This window comes from Corvus brachyrhynchos, unplaced genomic scaffold (assembly GCF_000691975.1).
Source record: "Corvus brachyrhynchos isolate BGI_N302 unplaced genomic scaffold, ASM69197v1 scaffold99, whole genome shotgun sequence".
NCBI lineage: Eukaryota > Metazoa > Chordata > Aves > Passeriformes > Corvidae > Corvus > Corvus brachyrhynchos.
Window position 1 is genome coordinate 2,287,895 of NW_008239778.1, and position 23,700 is coordinate 2,311,594.

The window sequence follows — 23,700 nt, forward strand, 5'->3', positions numbered from 1 at the left end:
CCTCAGAAACCTCACTCTGAGTTTTTCAGGTTTCCAGACCCAGCCTCGGACACAAACCTGGGGCTGCTCTCCAGCAGGCACTTGCAGGCAGAGGGACTGGGGGATTTTATCTTTATGCTCTGTTACACTGGGGATTGATATAATGTCAGTAAGTCAGAACGATGAACACCAGGCTAACTTCCAACGTGCATCCACAGCAATTCACTAAAGCCAGAGGAGCTTTAGTGAGCTGTTATGCCTATTTATTACTTAATTGTCCCTGTAGGTGTTTGAGGTGCCCACAACAGCTAAAGCCGTCCTTGCCCTGAAGAGAACGCAGTCAGATCTAAGATTAGAGATGACAGCACTGCAAGGGGCTGGACCTAGAGAAAGGACAAGGTCCTTGTTCAACCAGAAACTTAAATGCACATCTGTCTCAAAGTTCAGTTAATTGGTTAAGCACTACTGTGACTCAAGGTGGGGGTGACTGATGGAGAGAAGAATTTCAGATGCAGGTTCCTGAAAAACCTACTGTCTCTGCTGTATTTAATGCCCTGATGTTCCTGTGTAGATACTCTCAGAGACACAGACCAGACCTTTAGGAACCATGATTTCATGTCAGCGGAATTATGCAATCTTATACTGGTTAATGTTTTGGCCCATTGCAGTAATTCCAATCGGATGGAATGTGTATTAATGCCCGTGAGCATTCCCTGGGAGACACAGCCCTTGTGGCTCCTACGCTGCCTCTTGGTTCCTTCTGCTCCCACTACCACATTCATTACCACACAGCTCTTTTTTCATGCTTTGAAGTCCATCACTCTCCACCAGTTTGCTGTATCTTGGGATATGGCCCCGGACCTTGGGCTCGTTTATAGATTCAGGGAAAAGAGACCTGACCTGAGTCACTTGATTGCCATCTGCAGAGTGGTGCTTTTCCACCCCCCAGGTACAGATGCACCTCTGCAGAGCCTCAGACATTTTGCTGGAGCTCTGAATGCCTGCACCAGGCTCTGGAGCTACTGAAGTGGCCAGGATCTGTTGCTAGTTTCCCCAGCGTTTTCTCAAGGAGTGTGCTTCCCTTCCTGCTTTTTCAGGATGCCATGTCCACTTAAAATCTTCCAGTGCATGCCCTGTGTTCATTATTTAGCAGTACATGGGAAAACCCCTTCAGCTCGAGCTTGCTGTGAGTGCTGTACAGTTGTATCCCAACTGCCTCCTCTACTTATCTGCTGCATTATTTCTGTGAAAGCAAAAGCTGCGCATGGAACAGATGCTTGGAATGGTATTGGGATCCAATTACTGCACTTTTCCAACCTTACATCTATTGTCTAAACTTGGAGCAGGCATATTTTTATTCCTTGGTTACGCTATATAAAGAGACAATTGGCATTGTGTTTGCTGGCTGACTGGTTGGCAGAGAAGGGGTGGAAGGAGCAGCAGCACCATGGTAGGTTTTATCCTTCCCCATGTCTGTTTATCTCTGTATTTCTTTCTAATGATTCAAACAGATCAGGAATGATCACACTGCATCCCATGAAATCTCATCTTAGTATCACATCCAGAATGCAGATACACCCCACAGAGTTAGCTGGGAACTCCCAAGGATTCGTCTGCATGTGTCTAACAGAGGAGGAAGGCAGAAAACGTAGATGAATGTGCTGAAAGGAAGGGCTTGTGCAGCTCTGTCCCAGACCCACACACCAGGGCAGCAAAGGCTGGCATGGCTGGTGTGAGATAGAATTAAGGTCTGCTGTGCTGTGGTAGGGACTGAGGGAAAGGGATCGTTCTGGAACTGTGAATGTGTTGCTCTTGTGCCTGTGGGGAGAAGTAGGAAGCACTGCAGAAATTTCTGTGTCTTGTCTTTGCCCTGCTCACCTTTGGCTTTTAGCTCTGGGACTCCAACAGCCACCTCACTTGATGTGATTCTACGGAGCAAAGAGCTCCTGCCTAAGGAACTGTGGGCAGATTGGGCAGATCTCTTTCTCCTGCAAATTCAGAGGAATGACTACAACAATATCAGAAAAAAAAATTAGTAGGTGATTTTCTCTGTGTTCATTTTGCTCCTTTTTGCAGGTCCTTTTCAGGCGTTCTGAGAGCAGTGCTGCCCAGTGGCTCCCTGAGGCTATGGAATATTTGATTGCGGAGAACACCCGAGAGGGAGTTGTATACGAAAAGCTTTCTCAAAGCTTAGTTCAAACTTGATCCCATTTAAGCAGGTGATGAATGTGATCCACGTGCTGTTCTGAGCAGGGCAAAACCACATTCAATGCCTTTTCTTTTTTGTGCCATGCACAAAACAGGTTCCAGTTTCAGCCGGTGCAAGCCCAGTGTCAGTGGTTTCACACTAATCGTGTTCCTCAGCAGTGTTTCAGAAGGGAGCAGTGCCTTGTGCTGATTATGCCTCTTCAGTTGTGGATTTACAGGTTTCCCTTTAATCAGCCTCACTAAAGTCTAAGCCAGCCCTTTTGTGGGGTGGGGAGCAAGTGCTGGGTCTTAGCTTTTCTTTTTCCCCTCTTTTTATTTCTCCAAAATTTCATTTATCAATTTTTTTTCGTGCCTGTTTAGTTCAATGACACACCAACACTCATTGATGTTTGAAGATATTCCAGGACATTCTGTGATGAAATGCTTAAGTTAGGAGACGTGAAAATATAGTGAGAGACTCGTCTGTCTCCTCGCTCCCAGCTCAACTGACGATCCTCTGTGGTGGTTCTTTTCATTGTGCCTTTTGTTTTGGGAAAATTTCTTCTGAGGTACCTTACTGTACAGGGACACATGAAACAGATTTAAAATGGAAAGAAAAAAATAGCCTTAATGAAAGAAAGCTGAAGAATATCTTTACATAAGGAAGTGATCATTTTTTATTAATCAGAGGGAAATGTATATGTAATTATGCTAGATGAACTCTGTGGGGAGGTTTTTTTCTCTCTTTATGATGTCTTAAGGGATTTATAAATATTACAGAGGTTTTATAGCATCATAATATTTCAGATGTGCAGTAAAGCTACTTTCAAAGGATTAGTGCAGACAAAGCAGCATAGTAAAAAATAATTACAAGTCAGCCAGTGCTACTAGGCTCTGACATCCAGGGCTGATGAGAGTGAGAGAGGCAGGGTTCAGGGAGATAATTTTTCTAACAAGAGCAGACCACACAAGTGCTGTGGAATGGAGTTCTGAGAACTGTCTACAGCTCTCCGTTCATTCCAGGGAATTTCAGACAAGTTGGGTCTGCGATGTCTCCCCGCGTGCTCTGTGCTGATGGGGAGAAGGAAGGGCAGAGGCACAGGCAAGGAGAGGGAAGCCTTTTTCTTATTCCCCAAACACTCCCGTGTTTGTTCAGCTCGAGTGACACCTCGTAGCACATTCTGTATGCTGAGGGGAACTGCGTGCCCAAAAATAGCCTGCATTCTGATCCAATGTGCTCTGCAAGTTGGAATGTGCCACCTGGGCTGAGACAGGCACTGACCACAGAGCAGCCATGCTGACTGACCCCACCAGCTGAAATGGGGCTGCCTGTGGGACTGCTGATGTGTCTGTGTCCCTATGTGTGTCCATGTGTGTCCATGTGTGTCCCTGTGTGTGTCCCTGTGTATCCATGTGTGTCCCTGTGTGTGTCCCTGTGTGTCCCTGTGTGTGACAGCCCTGTGTCTGCAGACAGGGACTGCTCACCTGTTGACATGAAGGAGAAGAAAATTTGTCAGGTGGGAGAAGCTGCTGTTGAATTTTGGGTCATCGAGGTGGAGGAGTCTGCGGTTGGAGAAGCTGGAGAGGTTATCTGCTGCTCTGGGATAGGTTTGGGGAGATAATGCCTTCCCTCTGCATGTCTGCAGGAGAAAAAGGAGGCTGTGATTGGGAAGGGGGTTTCTGCGGGGCGGAGGAGAATGCTTTAGCATCCAGAAGTGTGAAGCAGGGAGGCTGCAGTCCAACAGATTTTTGTATCTAGCAGGGATCAAAGGTGTGTCTGTGTAGGTGTGTGCAGGCTGGGACTACACACAAAATGGAGTGAGGATGAGAAGGGAGGGATCTGTTTGTGACTTCGGAGCAGGTAATATAAAGATCTTCTGTTTCTCAGTTCTGATAACGTGGGGTTTATTTGAATGATCTGAGGCTGCTGCCTGTTTGAAATGCAAATTGTGCCCTTAGAGCAGTTCGTGTTGCTTACTCCTCTAGACTGTTCCCTCAAAGGCAGCACTTCGGTTGGCCTTGTGCTGCTCACCTGCCATGGAAAGGACCTAAACCACACTAAAAAACGGTGGCTGGTCCATAGCTGGCATGTTTGGTGCAGATGCAGTGTAAATAATCTCAGCAGAGCAAACTTGCGAGACAAAAATCAACAAATATCCTGTCCCATGCTGCAGCAATCCCTCGTCCAGGCCTGAGATGTAACTTCTCATTCAGAAGCTGTATTTGATGATAACAAAAATCTGAAGACAGGAAATGTCAGCACCGAGATCCCAGAGTGGATGAAAAACAAGGAGAGAGTGTGATGGATGAAAAAGTAATAGTAACTGAGAGTTACCATCATACAGTGGATCACAGCAGGGGACAGAGTCTGAGCAAAATGATGGATGATTCTGTCTTTTCTGTAGTTGTAGATGTAGTTGCAGAGGAAGGAAGTACAAAATGTGAAACAGTAAAAAACTGGTGGTATCTTATGTCTACTTTGTCCTGGACTGAATAAACACTAAAATAAATAAACAAGACAACAGAATCAGGGTCTTAACCGTGTCTGCTGTTGATTCTCTCTGCACGGCTCTCTCCCTGTTTGTCCACTGAGGTTGTCTCTGGTAGGAAAATTAGAAGAAGACACAATAAGCAGCTGAGTAGGGAGGTGCTTCTGCTTGTGTTCTTGACTCTGCTGTCAGGAACACCACACTGTGTCATCTTTAATTATTAAGAGTATTTTCTAAGGGACTTAGAGCATGGTGGACCAAACAAGGAAGTGACTTCCCCAAACCAAACCAAACCAAACCAAAGCTGTGGCTTGTGGCAGAGTGCTGCTCATCTCTCCTGACTGCCTGTGGAGATATCCCTATGCTGCAGGAAATGCCAAGTGGAGGTTGGTTACTTCCTACTTACTGAAGGGTACAAGTGTGCTCCTGAGCAGGCACTGAGGGACCTCGCTCCCCCTGCAGCAGCTTGCCTGGTTTTCCATATTTTTCTGGGTTTTCTGCAAAACACACTGAGGGGTGGAGATGATAAAGCTCTGCAATAATCCACTGTCATGGATCTGCTCTAGCACCAGCCTTTTATGAATTTATCAGGGCAAACAATGCCTCATGTTCTGAAGTAAGAACAAGGTATTTTCATTTCCTTCCTCCTTTGTATGTAGAGACAGAAACTGATTCCCCACCCCCGTTTCTTCTAGGTCACCCTGAAATCAGATTTCTTCCCTCTGATTCACTTGAACATCCCCCCTCTGCCCCCCTCATCTTTGCAGCATATGAAAAATGGATCCCTATTCTCACATCCAGAGAGGCAAAGGCCATGCACACTCTGTCTCTGCCTGCCTGTGTCCCTGCACACCCTTGTTCTTTTGGGCTCCCTGACACTGCCAGGGAGGAGAAATATAAAGAACCTCAGTGAGGGAAACTCAGCTCAAAGCAAATGCCTGGTACAACAGAGTTTTCTTGGGACCAGATTTTGGTATGGCTCCATTTCTTCATTTAAAGCTTCTAAAACAAACCAAAACCAACCAACCAAAACAACAGAAAGAAGACCCTTTAAAATCCAGGCTAATTGAAGAGTGCTAACACCGGTAAGACAAATGAGTGATATGCGACAAGCCTGTGGTTTCTCCTCTAAAGTGAAGTGTTGTTTTCTTCACAATGGGATGATTAATACACTCAGGCAGGAGTATTAATAGGCTTGTTCAGTTGTTGCAACATTCTTCCCACTGCTGTGTTATTGAGGCCTTGGAATCCGAGCCCAGGGGACCCTCAGCTCTTCAGTTTCTCATCTGGCACGTTTTGTATGTCAGCCTCACAGCACATGTTGCAATGAGAGCTGCTCTATCTTTGCAAAGTGCAGCCTGGCACACTTTGGTTTCAAGAGTGGGGAAATCAAGTCAGGCAGAAGTGATGTGTCAGTCACCCACTTTCTCCTCTGTGGGTCACCTACTAAATCCTTGATAGGTTAGAAGCCATATGTTAGCTCAGTTCTGTGATGTTCCTTTTAATATGCCACTCTTTCAGAGAGATACTCTGGAGTCAGAATCCTGATTGTGTTTGTTAAAAAATTCTGGAGTGTTTGGAATTGTCAGACAGCAGCACAGAATGATTCTATTCTCAGAATTATTCTTTTCTGTAACACAGACCTATTTCTGTTCTCTTAGAGCTGCCTTTTAATTCAAGTTACCCACCAGAAAGGCAATGTACTCTGTTCTGTTCCTGCTCCACCTACTTCTCTCTCAGCCTTCCTCCTCACAGCACCTGCCTGCCCACAACTTGTGCAAAGTGGGGGTGCAGTTCTTTCTGTGATTATGAATTTCCTGGCCTTTTAGGGCAGGTAAGCTGCATTCCCAGTACTGGGAACTGGTAATCCAAGATGCTCTGTATGTTGGATGCTAGAAGACATAGCCTGAACCTGGTGATGGAAGGCCAACCCCACCTGGCAGCTGTTCATGGGGCCCTGTGAAATGTGTTGGTGGTCTCAGCCTCCTCCAAAAGTGAGCAGGTCATAAATAGGATCCACACCCACACCTTTGGCACAAAAACTAAAGATTGATTGAGCAACATGGGCACTGATCTCTTCTGTCATCCCTGGAGACCACAAACCCCAGAGCATAACAGTGAGCAAATATGTTAGGATGAATTTTTCTAGTATTTCTTCTAGGCTGGAAGTAGATGATCTTTAAGGTCCCTTCCAACCCAACCCATTCTATGATTCTGTGATATTACAGTAATTGTTCCCTGTATAATCAATTTTCAATCTTCTCTGCATTCACTAATGTAAAGAAGCTTTTTGGGTGGGTTTTTGACTTGCTGGTTTGTTTCTAATAGATATTGAGCAGCAGCATTTGCATTTGTCTGATCCTTCCTTACAGCTACAGCCCTTGCTTGAAACCTAACAGCCCAGAGAACCCAACAAACAGAGGAATAATGGAGGAATTGCCAGTGTCTGGCATCTGAAGGAGCTGGACCCCACTGTCCATGGTTGTGGTGATAGCTTAAAAAATGCAGATGGTTTGCTAGCACAGGGAATATTTATCAGGCTGAACATGGATGCTGTGTTTGGCCACAGAAGAACAGACCATGAGGAGGGCAAAGCCTGCTTTGTCTCCAGAAGGAGCAGCTCCAGGAGCCCAGCAGGACCAGTCCTGCCGAGGCCTCAAACCCTGTGGTCAGTCCCCCCCCAGCTGGCAGTGCTCTCCCTGGGTAACATCTGCTTTCCCTTTACCTCAGGGAACAAATACATGTAAATACGTAGGATTGTTCTGAATATTTCCATTTGATCTGGATGTGTTGAAAGCCTCCACCAGGCACCTCACGTTATGTGGAAGATTGCCCATTACTGCTCAAAATAACACTTATTTCATGTGTAGGAGGAGGAGGGAATCTGTTTATTCCAAAATCAATATTTCTACATTCATTAAACATTCCACTTATTAAGTTCTTTTTTCCATGCCTGTGGTGGCATTCTATCCTTGTTTTTATCCTCACTACAAGAATATTTTTCACTCAATTTCCATTCCTATTTCCAAAGTTTAGTTCTTTGAATTAGCTGATAGGAGCTTGACAGGTCTGGAGTGTGAGTATGTGGGAGAGCATCTAACATTGCCCTAATTCCCCCCCTTCCATATCCTGGGATCTAAACCAGGGTGTCTGAGTGCAGAAATCTGCCTGGCAAATTAAATTGATCAGACAATGTATGCTTCAAACAGAGTCAAGTGGGAATATTTCCTTGAGCTGCTCTGCTCCTCAGGATATTTGAAATCAGTATTGAATTTGAACTTTCACAGGCTTTTTTATTTTGATGAAAGGAGACAGTAGAAGTTGCCTTCTGTTTCATGCAGAATAGCCCAAACTAAGTAAGACTAATTTTCTGTGACATGAGAACCAGGTGGGACTATGATAATGAAGTTTAAAAGTAAAAATGATAAAGAAAAAAGTAATCTGTCTGGAAGGGAACTCAAAAGGCAATGCAGCTCATTATCCTGCCCCAAGTAAGGATAACACTGTGGTTAAAACACTTCTGTAATCCTTTGGAATCACAGATTTTATTCTTTACTGCAGAACAAGAACTGTATTGTCTTAGGCAAGCTGGTTGGGCCCTTATTCAAAGATATTTAATGAAGTCTAGTTCTGACTGATTTTTAGTGAGCATTAGATTCTTAGATATCATTGTAGCTCTTTCCCCAATCTTTCTCTGTCTCAGCCTCCAAACTTGAGAAAGGTGATAAAAGCAGTCCTGCCCTTCCATTTAAGATGACTATCTTGAATATTAAAATAACATGGTCTGGTAAGGTACTGTACTGTAGTGCCATAAGTTGGTGCAGGAATAGAGATTCCAGGAGTAGAAAGTGTTCCTGCTTGGGAAGGATTAATCAGTTCTGTCAGTGCTGGTCCAGACCAAGCAGATTTCTAAACACTTCTGTGTGAGTAGGAAATGATATAACTTCCCTTTATAGTTCCTGAGCTGAGTCTTCATGCAGGGCCTTGTTTGGAGTTTGGCTGCCAGTCCCAGCATGGGAACTGGGAAGAAGAAATCCTTGTAGGCACTTACCTGAATTCTGGCAGTTCTTGAGAACAGCAGGCTGGGAATTCCAGCTCATATCTCCAAGTGACACCACTCCACACCAAGTGATATCACTCTTGAGCTCTGCAGAGCCAGTGTGGAAGGGGAGTAGTCCCTGTGTGAAATGGTCTGTGACCCACTGAGGTGGAGGTGACCCTGCCCAAGGAACAGGCAGCTCCTGGGGGGAACAAGCAGTGCAGCAGGCAGGATGCTGAGCCACACTTTGGGTCCCTCACCTTTTTAAAGGCACCACAGTGACAAAGTGTCCTTGTTTGTCTGAGCTGTCAGGTTCCAGGACACAGCAGGGAGTGGCAAAAAGCCTCAATCTGTTAATAAGGAAGAATTTTTATCCCATATTAAAAATATATATATGTATATTCAATCCTATATATACATCTAAATCTATCTGTCTATAAGATTGAATTTAAAACCTCTTAATAACAAAGAACAATCCTCTTGTGTTACTTGACTGTGTATTTTTTAACTTCTGTTGAAGATGTAATTTGTTTTCATGGGTGCTTAACAGACAAAGGAATATGTATTTGATCTTCTTATTTGTATTACAGGCTCCCAAAAAGGCAAAGAAGAAGGTAGAAGGTGGTTCCAATGTTTTCTCTATGTTTGAACAAACCCAGATCCAGGAGTTCAAAGAGGTTGGGAGCTACTCTGCTGTTCTCTATAGTCTCCTGTTACTGCTAATGAATAACATAGGTTTTGTTTGTAATCCTTATTCAATTCTCCATCTGCTTTAATAGAACACACAGTTGTTTTCTGAATCATCCCTGTGGTTTTGGCTGGTAGATCATTTTCCTTGTGTGTTTGTTTGTTCTTTCTTTCATTCTTTCTTTCCTTACTTCCCTCACTCACTCCCTTGTTTCAAGCTCTAGACTTACTTGAAAAGCACCCAAGCCCCCCACCCCAAAATAAAGGAAAAGTATAATCTCATCCAGTCCAGCCCTTACTCAGGAAAACACTTGAGCACACGTTTAAAGTTAAGTGGTATTTTAAATAAGAATGGTCTTATGTGCTCAATCATTGTCCTAAATAGAGATGCCAGATTGAACCAGGGCTTTCATTTGAGCTCTGTTCCACAACAGCAACAGAAAATATTTGTCTGTGCCCTTCTAATGCTGCCCACAAACTGGGAATGAAAATGCCAAGAAGCCCTTAGCCAACTTTCTCCACAAATGCCAATAAGAAAAGAAAACATGTGGAGATGAACTAAGCATCTTTCACTCCCAAGGGATTTGGTGTTCCATGCATTGTAGGTTCTTTGACCAGTTACCTGTGAGGAGCTAAAACTGATGGGGTGGCAAAATCTGCCAGATATCTGACAGATAATCTGTCTGATGAGTTTATGTTCTTTTTCTGTGTGAACATTCTAGAATGACCATGAGACCATCACATTCTGCACTGGTTTGTCATTTTAAATTACTGATTTTTCCCCCATTTTTTCTAACTCGTATCTCCAAAGCAATTTCCAGTGTGATAAATGTCTACTGTTTCATTTTGTGCTTTCACGTGGATTTCAAGTTTGCTTTCCTCGAGGATTCCCACCAGGGAAGTTCAGTGATGGACGAGACTAAACCCCAAGGCAAGGACTGGGAATACGACCCAGCTAAATGAATTGGAACCACTAATCATTTCTCCACAGTCAATGGGAATATGTCTGACTCTCTTCTCCCACCTCTTCTTCATATGCTCGGAACTTCCATTGTATTTTCTCCAAGGATTAATGTTTGAAGATGCACCAACACAAAGGAGAACTGGACAGAATGCCATTATTTGATCTTCTCTAAATCAGATAATACTGGGAGCATTTCTAGGAGGATGGTGGCAGAATAATGGCAAAAGCATGAGGCAGTGGAGCGGCTGAGTGAAACCCAAAACCGTGTTGTGTCTAAAAACTGCATATTTGGGATGAGTATTTCTGAAAAGCTGGTTTCAATTCTGAAAACAATTTCATCTAGAGAGTTCAACTAGCTCACCAACAAATATTTCAGCATTGCTGTTACGTTATCTGAAGTTCACCCATTACAATGCCTGATGCTCTTCCTGTCTTCTGTCAGCTGCCTGGGTTCAGTTTTGCACTTCATATTTTCTTTCTCTTTTGCTTCTGAATTGTGAGGAATCAGCATTTAAAGCAAGGAGAAAACATCTCCAAAGAGTTGGGCTTAATTTTTTCTAAGGGGATGGTTTGGAAGGTAAATGTAGGATTATGAACATGAGTCTGAAAGGAGCCTCATGGGCAAACTGGGCTGTGAGCAGCGAGGCTTTGCAAGAAACTGGAGCTGAAAAAACCTGAAGATATGTGGACATAACTTGTTCATGGGAAGAAGTGCACCCTGTAGGGCAGCAGACTTTAAAACTCTGCAAGTTACTGTATTCTCAGGAGAACACTGTCTGAAGAAAGAACAATTCCTGGCCATTGCGAAGATGCATTACCATATTGATGTGCCTGTCAGACAGATAACCAGCTTCAGAGTCAGGCCAGGATCAACTAATAGTCCCCATAGCATGACCAGGGGAATTTCAGGTCATTAAAATCTTTCCAAATCAATGAAACATTGTAAGTGTGATGGCAGCCAAGAAATGGACACACAAATGGGTAAACAGGTAGATGAGCAGTTAGCTGGCTTGGTAAACAATGGTTAGAGCACATGAAGTCTGTGTTGGCTGAAAATAAAATAACAGCTGTTTTTTTCTATCAAAAGTTAAATTTTGACTGACGAGTATTTAAGGTCAGCAGAGCAGTGTCAGTCAGAGCACACGGTACAGTCTCAAAGATGCAGTGTATTGGAAAGGGGAAAAAATCTTTGAATAAATAATCTTATGGAACCTACATTTCTCTGTACTTTTGAAAGTTCAGCTATCTCTGTATGAGGGATCATTCTAAGGCCCAGGAGGAATCAACTTCAGTTGATAGCAGAGAGATATCCACAGAAATGAAATGTTTTACAGAAACATTTCAGCCTAATTCAAAGAATGGAGTATGGGGACGGTACAAACACAGAGCAACCTCTGGCTAAATCTGCCCTGACTAAAGCCTCCCTAATTCAAACTTTTATGGGTTAAGGGATGAATGGCTGGAGCTGCCAGCACTGGCTTCAGCCCAATGCACGCTGCACTGAGCATTAATTTACTAAGAAGAAGTTCGGGTGGGTTTAATTAAGTCCCTTGCCAAGGTACAGTAATGTGTTGAAAGTGAGGAAAGTGCAATGATGTGGAGGAATCAAAGGAAGTTAAATATTCGTTTTTCCAGCACGAATATCATCCCCTCATGGACTGATGTGTGTGATTGGAGCACTGTCCTGTGCAATGGAAATGGCAATACATGTTCCTTTTCCTTCCCACAGGCTTTTACCATCATGGATCAGAACAGGGATGGCTTTATTGACAAAGCAGACCTGAGAGACACATTTGCTGCACTAGGTAAACTGATAATTCAATACTTACAAGATATGCTGTCTCAGTTTCAAGCACAGAAGGAAGGTTGGTATCAGAATGACAGTGGGGAAAGAAATGAGATCCACAGGAGGCAAAAGGAAACCTGTTCAGTTTGACCCTCCTCCCTGTGGTAGCTGGGATCTCACTACAGAGCTCCAGCTGGAAAGTCTCCTGAGCAGGGAGTGGAATGAAGGTCTGATCCCTCCCCTGCAACTATTTCAGAAGAAGCCCACCCAAGCAGGGGTCCATGCCAGGCATTGCTGATTTGCCTCTGAATCCAGGCTTCCCAGGCTGCACCTTTTTCATCTGGGAGCCATGGAATATCCCCTGATTAGCACTGCTGTCATGGACTAGCTGCCCCTCTGCCCACACAAATGTAGGAGGGCTTCATGTGAGGTTCTGTGCTGCTGTGAGTTTATGTGGGGTGAAATGTGCATGTCATGAGATTAGGTATTGTCCATTCCATGGCTATCACAATCTTGATAATATCAAGCAGATTAGAGCAAATCTTCCCAAGGAAAGAAAAAATTTGAGCACTCATGATCCCAAACCTGGACTTGTATCCTTGTTGCAGCATTTGAGGCTTGAACAGTGATGTAGGCATTTGGGCTTTTGCCATCTGGAGCTTATTAAAAAGAGCTTGATAAGAATCTTTAGTGCTCCCCAGGGTGGAATCAGACGCCAGCAGAGTCAGTGCAAGGAGCAGAAGCTCCTGAACTCTTTATTGTGACAATGAGGTTTGCAAACTTTGGCCTGTAGCTACTGTTACCCTGAAATATTTATTTCTTAAGGCCAAGTTCTGCTATCTTTCCTGTTCAGTGAAGCCTTTCAATATCTATAAAGTACATTCACAGCAAATTACCACTCAATTTGAGGAAGGTTGCCAGGGTCTAAATTCTCATCAATAGGGCTGCACAAGGATGGGGAAGGGATACCACTACTCAGCTCATCCATCTGCCCTCTACTCAGAGAGGTGTCTCAATATACAGGAGGGCAAAGACTGAGACCTTCATTCACTTCAGTCACTTTGATCTCTGCTGTATTAATATCAGTGGGGCCCATATTTCACCTGAGGTAAAAAAAAAGCCCCAAACCAAAAAGCAGTTTATTTGGAAGTGCCCCTTCTCTCGTCCACTGCTGGCCGTGTCTTATTTATCCTTCTTGCTCCTTCAGTCACCCTTTGATCTCAGAGCCAGCTCTGCCAATTTCTTTTTCACTGGGGTATTCAGGAGTTGTGTTCTACCATGTTATTAGCAAAGTTGCACAGAGCCCTGAGCTCCCCAGTGGAAGGAGATGAATGGGAATCGTTTTTTGGAAACACAATTTGTGATTTATTATGAAAAATGATCTCTGCTGCAGGTCGTCTGAATGTCAAGAATGAAGAGCTTGAAGACATGGTGAAGGAGGCGCCAGGTCCTATTAACTTCACTGTCTTCCTTACTATGTTTGGGGAAAAGCTGAAAGGTAAGCACCTCTGGGGGATTGGAGAGGTATCTGTCAAAGATCCTCAGCACTGAAATATCTCAGCACCTTGCAAATTGTAATAATGTCTCCACAGAACAATGCTTAGAGGCAAGGAGGGATCTCCAGTTTTGCAGACAGAGGGGAAGAATGAAAGGCTAAGGGACGGTGCAGAGGACAATTCAAAGGGGTGATTTAGCTTACACAAGCTAACATGAAAGTGGTGAGTTGAGGTCCAGAAAGTAATGAAACCTCAGCAGCCTGGAGCATGGAGCAGGAGAGTTATTCACCATCAGAAGGCTCCTGGGCTGAACTCATGCTCATGCTCTAGTCATAGCACTCCCAGTGTTAGCTGGTTTTAAATATTTCTAAAAAGCCCACCCTTTTTGCACTCCTTTGGCACATTGAGCAAACATGGGCTTCCCTCATTTTCTGTATTCACTGTAACCCAATGGCCCAGCCTTGGCGTCACTTGAGGTCAATAGCGATTTTGGCATTAGGGGAAGATTTCACTGAATAACCCTTAATGGAGCGGATAAACTAAAATAATTGTATTTCAGTAGATTCACAATGATAAGGGAGAGGGATTTTACCCACTGCCACAGAATATATAGGGAACACTGGGGGAAGTTCAGGAAATGTGGGTAGTAAATTTGGTGTGTGAGCTGGCAATTTAGTCATCTCTCTTCTCCAGTTACTGGCTGGAAACTTCAAGAGAGGGGGTGTGAGGCCAGGATAGAACTCCAGTCATCTTCCTACAGGCATAAGAGAAAGGTGAAAGCCTTCAAAGCAGGGCTGGCCTTAGCCAAGCACGTTCCAAAAGTTTGTTAAAATAACTAATGAATAGAAAAATGGAAAAAATCTGATCCTATCTTCTTAAAAACATTTATTGTTTTGTTGCTGGACTCTGGCTTTATATTGCTGAACACAATTCCAGTGGAGGGTATTCTATGCTTGGAATAGAAAATAGAGAGGTCTGAAAGAAAGAATTCATGTAGCTGGTCCTGGAAGAAAGACACTCTTGCTGAAGAGGGCAGGAAGTCTGGGAAGCATGAGAGGTGATGGAGAAGGCTGACTGAGGAGGGGATTTTACTCCCCAGACATTGATCTGTCTGTGCTACCTCCACCAGGACATTCCAGTTGTCTTCTGGCAGAGTGGGCAGTGCCCTGGTCCATAATCTTCCTCCTGGAATATGTGATTGTTTGTGTGGGGTGCCCTGCTCCCTGTTCCATTTGTGAGCACGCAATCGAGCTCCTCCTCCTCTCCCCTCTTCCCCCTTGCCCTGAACGGTTGCTGGAGCTGGCAAAGCCTCTGGCCCTGCCAATCCTGTGGCCTAAAAGCAGAGCCAGCACAGGAAGGTGAATGGCAAAGCAGAACCCTCTTGTCTCCAGGTTTCCTGTTGGCTACTAGCAAAGGAGGAGGGTTTTTTTAATTTCCATTTGGTGAAGGAAAAATCACAGCTGTGCTTGTCATGCCCTTCTGGTTGGGTTTGTCATGCAAAGGAAGCAGAGCCAAAAGACTGCACATACCCAATCAAAACTAATTGGGATGAAGAGCCTTTGTAGTGCAATTAGAAAGGGAGAAAGGGCTAGAGGAAGTGGATATGGCAATTTTGCAACACTCTTTATTAGCTAAGTACCACTCAGAGAATTTGGTGAAAGGTGCTTTCTAAGTAGAATTTGTTTTGCTATAATTGATTTCTGTCATAAAGGGGAAGCTGGGATTTTCAGGATGAGCTTTAGCTTTGTGTGTTGAGATTATGATGCCAGATGAACGGCTAACAAAACTCGGTTTATGTTAATGCCAACCACATGGAGCTGCTTCTACAGGGAGTCAGAATAATACAATTTGTACAGAAAACAGAGATGCCGCACATCAAAGAAACCACTTTATTTACCAGCTAATCAATAAAGAATGCCTGCTGCATTGCTTCTCTTCAAAGCCAAAGTCCAAGGATATGACAGAGTAGAAAATATAAAACACAGTAAGGAAAAAAATCCCTCCCACAGCGGTGACTACTTAAAATGCAGCCCTCTCCTCAGAGCTGGGGGATGTTTCTCTTCATGGGACAATCAAAACACTCATTAAACACCAATGCTCTTTGCATTGATCACAGATTCATTGCACTTTGAATACATCGCCTACAGCTTGGCAAAAAAATATACATGGCCATTGTGTGGCAAGAAGGAGGCCATATAGCCCGAGGTTTGTTCACTATTATATCCACTAGGATCCTGCTAATCCTTGTGAAATCTTTTCAACAAAGCAAACTGTGAAGGCATCAGGAGTGTCTGTAGAGCAGGGAACCTTGGCTGGGTTCTGTTCTGGTTCTACCTCTGCCAAACTTTGAAACAAACTTTGAATCTGCAATCCCTTGGGTTATATCCTTTTTTAATCACTCTTTCAGCATACCAAATAGCTTCACTTTGTCTATGGAATCAGTTCATCTGCTTGTAAATTTGGTTTCCTACAGTTACAAAGATTTGTATTATGGATACTACGGTAGTATTTTGAAATATTGGGGAATAGTCAGAAACAGAGTACACAGTGTATCCTTTAGTGTGGGTTGAAAATGAGTGTACTCAGAATCTGCAGTATTGCAGAACAGTCACAAGCTCCAGCCAAGATTAAGGCACTGTGAAAACGACACAAATTTTTTCCAGTCTAAAGAGATGGAGTAGATAATGGAAGGAAGAAAAGGAAGACCATTGCAATCATTTTACTGCTGGGAAGAGAGGGACAGGGATATTAACGTCATACCAAAAATCTGTAGCCCAACTAAGAGCAGAAGCAAAATCCTGTGGCCACAGTTTAGTGCTTTAAACCACCCTGTTTCTGTAAGTAACACTTAATGAAGAGACACTTAAGGGGAAGGGCACAATGGGATATAAGTGCAGATCACCACCTCACATTGATCATCCTGTTTCCATTGCATTCCATTGGCATTGGGATTTTATGATGAACTCCATTTCCTTTAGTGAGGGAAATAACCTCTTCTCTATATCGCCAAGAACAAGTAACATCAAAAAGTGTTTTTACAAGGAACGTACAGTGCAAGATTAAAGGAAGCCAGTGAGGAAAACAGTTTGTTATATTTTCATTTCTGAAAGCCACTAATCCTCTGGGTACTGATATTGGAGACCGGTTCCTGGAAGTTTTCTCTCCTGCAGACATAGAATAGATATGAGTTATTATTTTTAAGCTTCTGAGCATTGAACTATTCACCTCTATTGTTTATCTGACATGACAAATGCTGCCGACTTAGGGAACCTTTGTCTCCAAACCCACAACTGTAGACTTCTCCATTTTGCACTGTTTTCAAGCGAATGCAATTACTTAGCAAGTATTCTGCAGCCAGAGAAATCTATCCAGCCTTCTAAATTATATTTCATTAATTTTAGGCACAGACCCAGAAGAAACCATTCTGAACGCTTTTAAGATTTTCGACCCAGAAGGAAAAGGCCGCATAAAGGCAGACTAGTAAGTTCATTTCAAATCCTTTAGAAGAATAACAACAATAATAATAATTGCACAGTTTTAAAGAAGTGCTTAAAAGCTGTATTTTTCACAGTATTTTAAGAGGCAGAGAAACATTTAGCTTTGTAAGCCAGAGTTAAAAGTGTGGACTGTTGTATGAATGTATTTGTATACCAAAAAGAGATGTTATTGTCTTCAGACATTGTAAGAGCCAATGGAAACATAATCACATGTAGGCCATTAGATAGCCTTTTTTTGAAGGTCTGGATATAAATCGACATATGACTCTTTGTAAATTAACTCCATATGTAAAATTAAAATGAATGTCTGCTGCCTAACTCTCAGTGCTTGACTAAAATGAGAAAGCTACTTCCCTTTTTAAAAAAGTGATCAATTTAATTAAATCTGCGACATGGATTTAGTGCAGGACGTTTTCCTTTTTATGTGTTTATTATTTGAGCCTTCTGCTTCTAGAAATAATTTGCTGTAAAATTCCACTAGATACGGTGAGAGCCAAACCAAACAATACTATTAATAATCCAGCAATTATTGTCAATATGGCTATTTTTAAATAAGGAGGCAGAACCTAATTTGTATTCATATCCTGTTGCACCAACAAAGCAATGTAAAAGGACTTCAAGAGGTAATTGCACAAATGTAAACCCCCCTTGCACTGCCAGAATGGTGCAAGCAGGACTTCAGGTGAGTGAGATAAATGATATCAAATCAGGGCAGTGGATGAGGAGGTCTGACCTATGGCTCCAGAGAAGTGTTTTATGTACGTAGATTTATGCATATGTTTAGATTTGTTCATATGCTGAAATTTCATGGTGAATTTGGGGCCTATGCTTTTACTGCGGCAGCCATTTCAGGCAGATTTTATAAAGCATGATATTTATAGGAAATCTATTAGGGAACCATGAGTTACAAAACTGTATTTGCATCAACTATTTCTGCTTATGTTGTGATAACCTCTGACCAGAACCCCATGGAGATTTCCATGACATTATCTGCAATTCTCAATGAAAGTTAGTTGAAAAAAAAATTCACGTACATTATTTCTTTCCTTTACCAAAGTGCTTTTCTATAGCAGTACCCCAGTGGGTGTGAGAATTTCTGCAAATATGCAAAATAAAAGAGACAGTCCTTTGAGTAAGAACTTCCAAATTAACTAAAACACAAACGGATGTAGCAATCAATCAGAAGGCACAGAGTTGTCCTGATTGTTTTGGGGTTAACGTCACCCAAACAGCTTGGGAAGAAGAGTCAGGGGATCATATCAGAAGTGACTCAAACAACAGAATAAATGTAGCCTGTTGCCAAATAGGGCAGATCACACAGTAGTGAAATCAGAGCCATGAAATACGAACTTCTGATACTCCAAACCCCATGAAATGTTGTATTTCCCACCACTCTCTGTAACAGTATCCTGCATACAAAATCTGCAGCTTGCCACCCTGTATCCAGTTCTGCATTCTTTGGATGTTGGAAGCCATTTGGAGTTTGGGGCAAATTAGGAATGCAGTATCACACTCCAAAATGAAGATGAGAGAGAAATATTTTATTTTTCCTTGATGGAAAAGGTCAACCTTGTCCCCACCCCCACTGCACTGCTAACATTAGACAATTGTTTTAGTTCATCACCACAACAGAGCATAATGTTTACTTATTAGACCCGAGGGTAATGTTGATCATTACAGAACAAACCATTAAATCAATTCCGTGGATGTCTTTGAGGTTTAACTTCTATTCATATGCTTCCAAAATGTAGACATTTGAAGTTTTGAAATTATTTTTCTGTTGACTCATGCAGCCATTTCAATGCGACAGTTAATGCTAATAAATAATATTTCTCCATATTAAAAAATCCTGGAATGTTTCTCTCCAAAACCAGCCATGCTGACCTTTTAATCAGAACTTCTTTTTATGTTCATGGAGTTAACATCCTTCTGGGGATTTTTATGTCTCTTCCCTCTGCATGTTTTCACCTCTAGTCTGGAAATGACTCACTTAGTCCATGTGATGGTAGCTGGGATGGAGCCTTCTAACCTTTCCAGAAGCTCCAGGAGTTTATAACTTACTTCCAAATTCAATGACAGACTTTGTTTGTCTGCATCATTATACCACACATAAAACCCTTCCTACAGCATGATGTCAAAAAGAGAAAATGCTCTCGGTCCCATTCTCAGCTGGTGTAAACTGGGGCAGTGTTTGGAAAGGTTGGATGATTCAGTCCCAAATGCCACTCATGGGGCAAAGTGAGTCAGGCCAACACCAACTGTGCCTGATGCTGAGGCCAATGAAACTTTTCAGATTTGGGTCAGATGAAAATGGATCTGGGGGGATGGAAGAGGTCCCAGGCATGTCGGACTTTGGAGGTGTTTGGCTGAGCTAGAGATGTGTCTTCTCATAGCCATAGAGCTCTGCTCCTTCCCACTCACCTGTTTTTCTCCAAGGCAGCACTGTAGGAAGGGCAAACTCAGTGGAAAACCAAATACGTCCCAGAGATTTCACAGATCATTTTAAAAAAGGTTTTTAAAATACCAGAATGCAACAAGGTATTTGTAACTGTAGAAGGAGTTGATGTGAGCCAGTTCAAGAGATAACATTTAGACTCCTAACTCAAGGCAATTTGCCCAGAAGATTTGAGGTTTGGTTTGGTTTTTTGGGTATTTTTTGAGAAGAAAATAAGCTTTCTAGAGAAAACACGATACACAAAGAAAAATGTGCATAATTTCTGGCTTTGGAAATTGTGTTTGTTTCTCTATAAAATAAATAATGGAAAATGTGCATAGATCCTGTAGTCAGTCCTTCTTCCTTATGAGTGTGCCAGAGCCTACTGGGCTGTGCATCAGAAGATTATAATTAGATATTTGATCTTTTCTTTTCCCCTAAATACTTTAAGCATGTGAATAGAAGACACACAGTGCCCAGATCTCTTTTCAATTCAGGCCTGTTTGTGATGAAGTTTATTTGTGACTTCTGACAAAATTGCTTCCTTCTATTCACCAAGCTGCTTCCTGGATCACACTTCCTATTTACCTTTGCTAATGCTGTTTGTCTGGGGCATATATATCCAATAATCAATTTATGCTGAGGGGAATGGTCTCTCTACTCTTGTGCCCACTGATCATTTGAGAATTCGACTTCAAAAATGCAGTCGCATACCAAATGTGCCAGAGGAACGGAACAGAAACAGGAATTTGAGACAAAGAGATGAAGAAACTTTGCTAACTGAGTGGTGAAGTAACACAGGAAAAATATATCCAATAACTTAAGCTCTGTCTGTGACTTCAGAGTATTTCCCAAAGCTTGCACTGATACTTTCACACTTGTCCTTGTGAGTAAGATCCTTATTCATTGCCCAGAAGATTATTTTTTCAATTTTCCCTTTCTGGGCTTCCAAATGTGCACTTGATATCAACAAGAGCTGCAGAAGTGTGAATGCCCCTGATGCAAACTGGGATGTGCAGCCTTTTCCTGGAAAAAATCCCATTTGTTAGAGCCATGAGTGCCATTGTAGCTTTGCCATCCGAAGTGCACTTCTGTCTGGGGGGCTTTTCTCACTGGACACGTGCAGTGCATGGCAGCAGACAGGGAGGATTTACTGCTTTGCCTGAACATCTGCACCCACAGTAGGTGAATTTTGCTCCCCTGGAAGTGTTCCTGTTCAGGCATGATTTCTATTATAAATAGTTAGTTTTAAATATTCCCTTTAAAAAGCAGAAAGGGCTTCTTCCAGAAGAGCTGCTGCTCTCACTCGCCCATAACAAATTCTTAAAAAAAGCAGCCTTTTTTTTAAATCTACAAACCAAACCAGACTTCTATATTCTCCTCAGCTTTTGTTTTTGTACAACAGACTGCTCACCTGTTATCACAGCTTTACAGTTTGTTTTACTGCTCCAGAATCGTGTCTGATAATGTATAAATACATTTGGTAGCGACAAAAGGAGACAACTCTGCCTCTTCAGCATGAATGAAAACTGTGAGATTAATATAGGAATTCTTCTACAGGAAGGGGAAATTATTTGAGTTATTGAAGGGATGTTTATGTGAATACAACTGAGCTTATACTGGTGGATGTCCCAGCACGTGGTGCATTTGCTGCCCTCAGCACATGAGTAACTGGGGGAGGTATAAAGACATTTTAGCTAAAGGGGTTAGACTAAAAACAGAAATAATTCTTCCTGGCTTTTCTATTCACCTCTAAACTTAGGTTAAAAAAAATTACAGGCTCGACTGCCTTCCCACAATGGGTTTAAAACAGAGGGTAAATCAGCTGAGAGTCTGCCCCCAAAATACTCTCTTTGATGTAATTGCATGGGATGCAGATTATGTGTGGGATAAGCTCCGTGTTACAGTGCTGTAACTCCAGATCAAGACAGCACAGCGTGAAATACAACAGGTCTCACACAGTTCCACAGCTCCCCTGGGAATGGCTGCATGCAAATCAAGGATTCTCGGATGATGATTTGGAGTAGTGGCTGGAGTTCTCTTTCAAGTCCTCTTTCTCATTTCATGCTTTGTTCCTTTCATCCTCAGATTTTACAGAAAATACTCTCTCTTTTGGTTTTGTTAAGTGATCCAAACTTTAAACAGCAAGTGAGGAAACCTACCATTTTAGGTTAAGATAAGCATACAAAATTGCTGTATTTCAATTACAGTAATAACCTTAAACAATTTTAAACCTCTATAAAATGTCACAGAAGCAAAAGAAGTTGGCAGAGCGAGGCATTGACACTGATGGGTGCCCACAGAAAATCTCTTACAATATCATGTAAGGATTAACAGCTCTAATTTATGCGGTCACACAGATTTTCTTTCATGCAACTTCAGGAGGGATCTTGCCATCTGAATTGTCATGTGCCATTATCACCCTTTAATCAGGTTATTTCTTTTTATTTGAACAGCATCAAAGAAATGCTCATGACACAGGCAGACCGTTTCAGTCAAGAAGAGGTAAGGAACTTTATTCAAAACAGAAATCCAGCTCCAGCTCCTGTTCAGCAGTAAGCCCTTGCCCCTCTTTAAATGCATGAATTCAGCTGAAATCCAGACTGAGAGGAGGTTGATGCCAGCTCTAGCAATTAGAAACAATTCAAAGCATCTCTTCTGAAGAGCTCCATGGCTAAATCAAAGTCAAATAGATTCTTTGGACTCCCATCCAAGTGCAAGTGTGGCCTATCTCGTGCTGTTCTTCCCCATGGGGAGCTGGGCAATGGATTTACTGGAGTCCAAGTGGATTTGGGTGGGGACCCTGTTCTGGTTTCCATTTCTGGGAGTTATTTGGTTTGAAATCTGAAGTGAGGTACTGACTTGGTGGCTTGTGTGAGACTGAGCATGGATTCTGCTGGCTGGGAGGAATTTAGAGGGACTTTATTTTCAGAAGAGGAGATGGAGTGGAGTTGGTTTGTGGACAGAACAGACTGGACAGCCTGTTCCAGTCAGAACAGACTGGACTGTACATTTATCAACCAGGGCTTATCTCCCTGGGTTTCAGGGAGAGCTCCTTTCAACAGGGAACTTGTGGGATTCTAGCAGGACTTTATTAACCAGTTGTGTTCCAACTCCTGTTTCAGTTTTACTGAGCCTAAGGAAGACTTTTCCATGGTGGTTAAAGGACCACGGCATCAGGGAGCTGAGCTGGGTTGAACATGAAAAGCTGTTCATGTTGCTGTTCCACAGTCTGTGACACTTATCTCTGTTTGCTTGGCAGATCAACCAGATGTTTGCTGCTTTCCCTCCAGATGTCTCTGGGAACCTCGACTATAAGAACCTCTGCTATGTTATCACCCACGGTGAGGAGAAAGACTGAGAGCAGAGAGAGGAGCTTCTCCTGTGATGATGCATTGAGTTATTTCATTATGCTCTTGTGTACAAGACAAAGTGCTAAACATCCAGGATGTGGAGCAATGTGGTCATCAGAAGAGAACCAATAAAACCATTGAAATAAGATTAAAGTTATTTAATGCTCCTGTTTTTATAAAATATCAAAATACCAATTTTGTGAGGTTTTTTCCCCATCATTTTTTTTCCTGTCAGTGGTTTGAAACGGAATTTTCTTGATGAACTGGTGCTTTTGTGATTTATTGACAAACCTAATGTTCACCAGATGGTCCATTGGGCAGTGCAGTCTTACTTAACCTCTTGTCTTTTATACATAAGCTCCATGTATTAATTGAGAATTCCTCTAACTTATTGCACCAGGAAGAGTATCTGGCAAATAGAATTATGTTCCATTCCACAGCCCCTAGCAATGGAAGTGTAAATAAAACAATCTTAAGCTCTTGTGAATATGCAATATGCCCTCTCCATCTCAGTGATGTGGCCAGATTCTGAAACCACTTGACTCATTTGCTTTGGTGCAAAAAAGCAGAACTAGTGGAATATTGGCTGTTTTTCTCATAGTAAATATAACTAGGTGCACTTAAAAGCCAGGAATAATGAATTTCCCCCTTCAGAGACATCTTTATTATGTGGAGGAGGTTGACCATGACATAACAGTAACACCTGGTGTGTCACTCCTGTCCATTTTCCTTGAGTTACAGGTGAGACATGCACTGCAAGGATGTGTTTTGCCAAAGATCACCAAGTTT

General features: G+C 42.6%; 1 protein-coding gene across 1 annotated transcript; it reads left to right on the forward strand.

The window, feature by feature from the left end:
• The first annotated feature begins 1,242 nt into the window (after positions 1 to 1,242).
• Positions 1,243 to 23,068, forward strand: MYL10 (myosin light chain 10). Its single transcript, XM_008640377.2, has 7 exons — positions 1,243 to 1,429; positions 9,285 to 9,371; positions 12,075 to 12,150; positions 13,525 to 13,629; positions 17,029 to 17,107; positions 22,015 to 22,063; positions 22,821 to 23,068. Exons 1-7 carry the CDS (start codon positions 1,427 to 1,429, stop codon positions 22,917 to 22,919), a joined length of 498 nt encoding a protein of 165 aa, XP_008638599.1. The 5' UTR covers positions 1,243 to 1,426; the 3' UTR covers positions 22,920 to 23,068.
• The last annotated feature ends 632 nt before the right edge of the window (positions 23,069 to 23,700 follow it).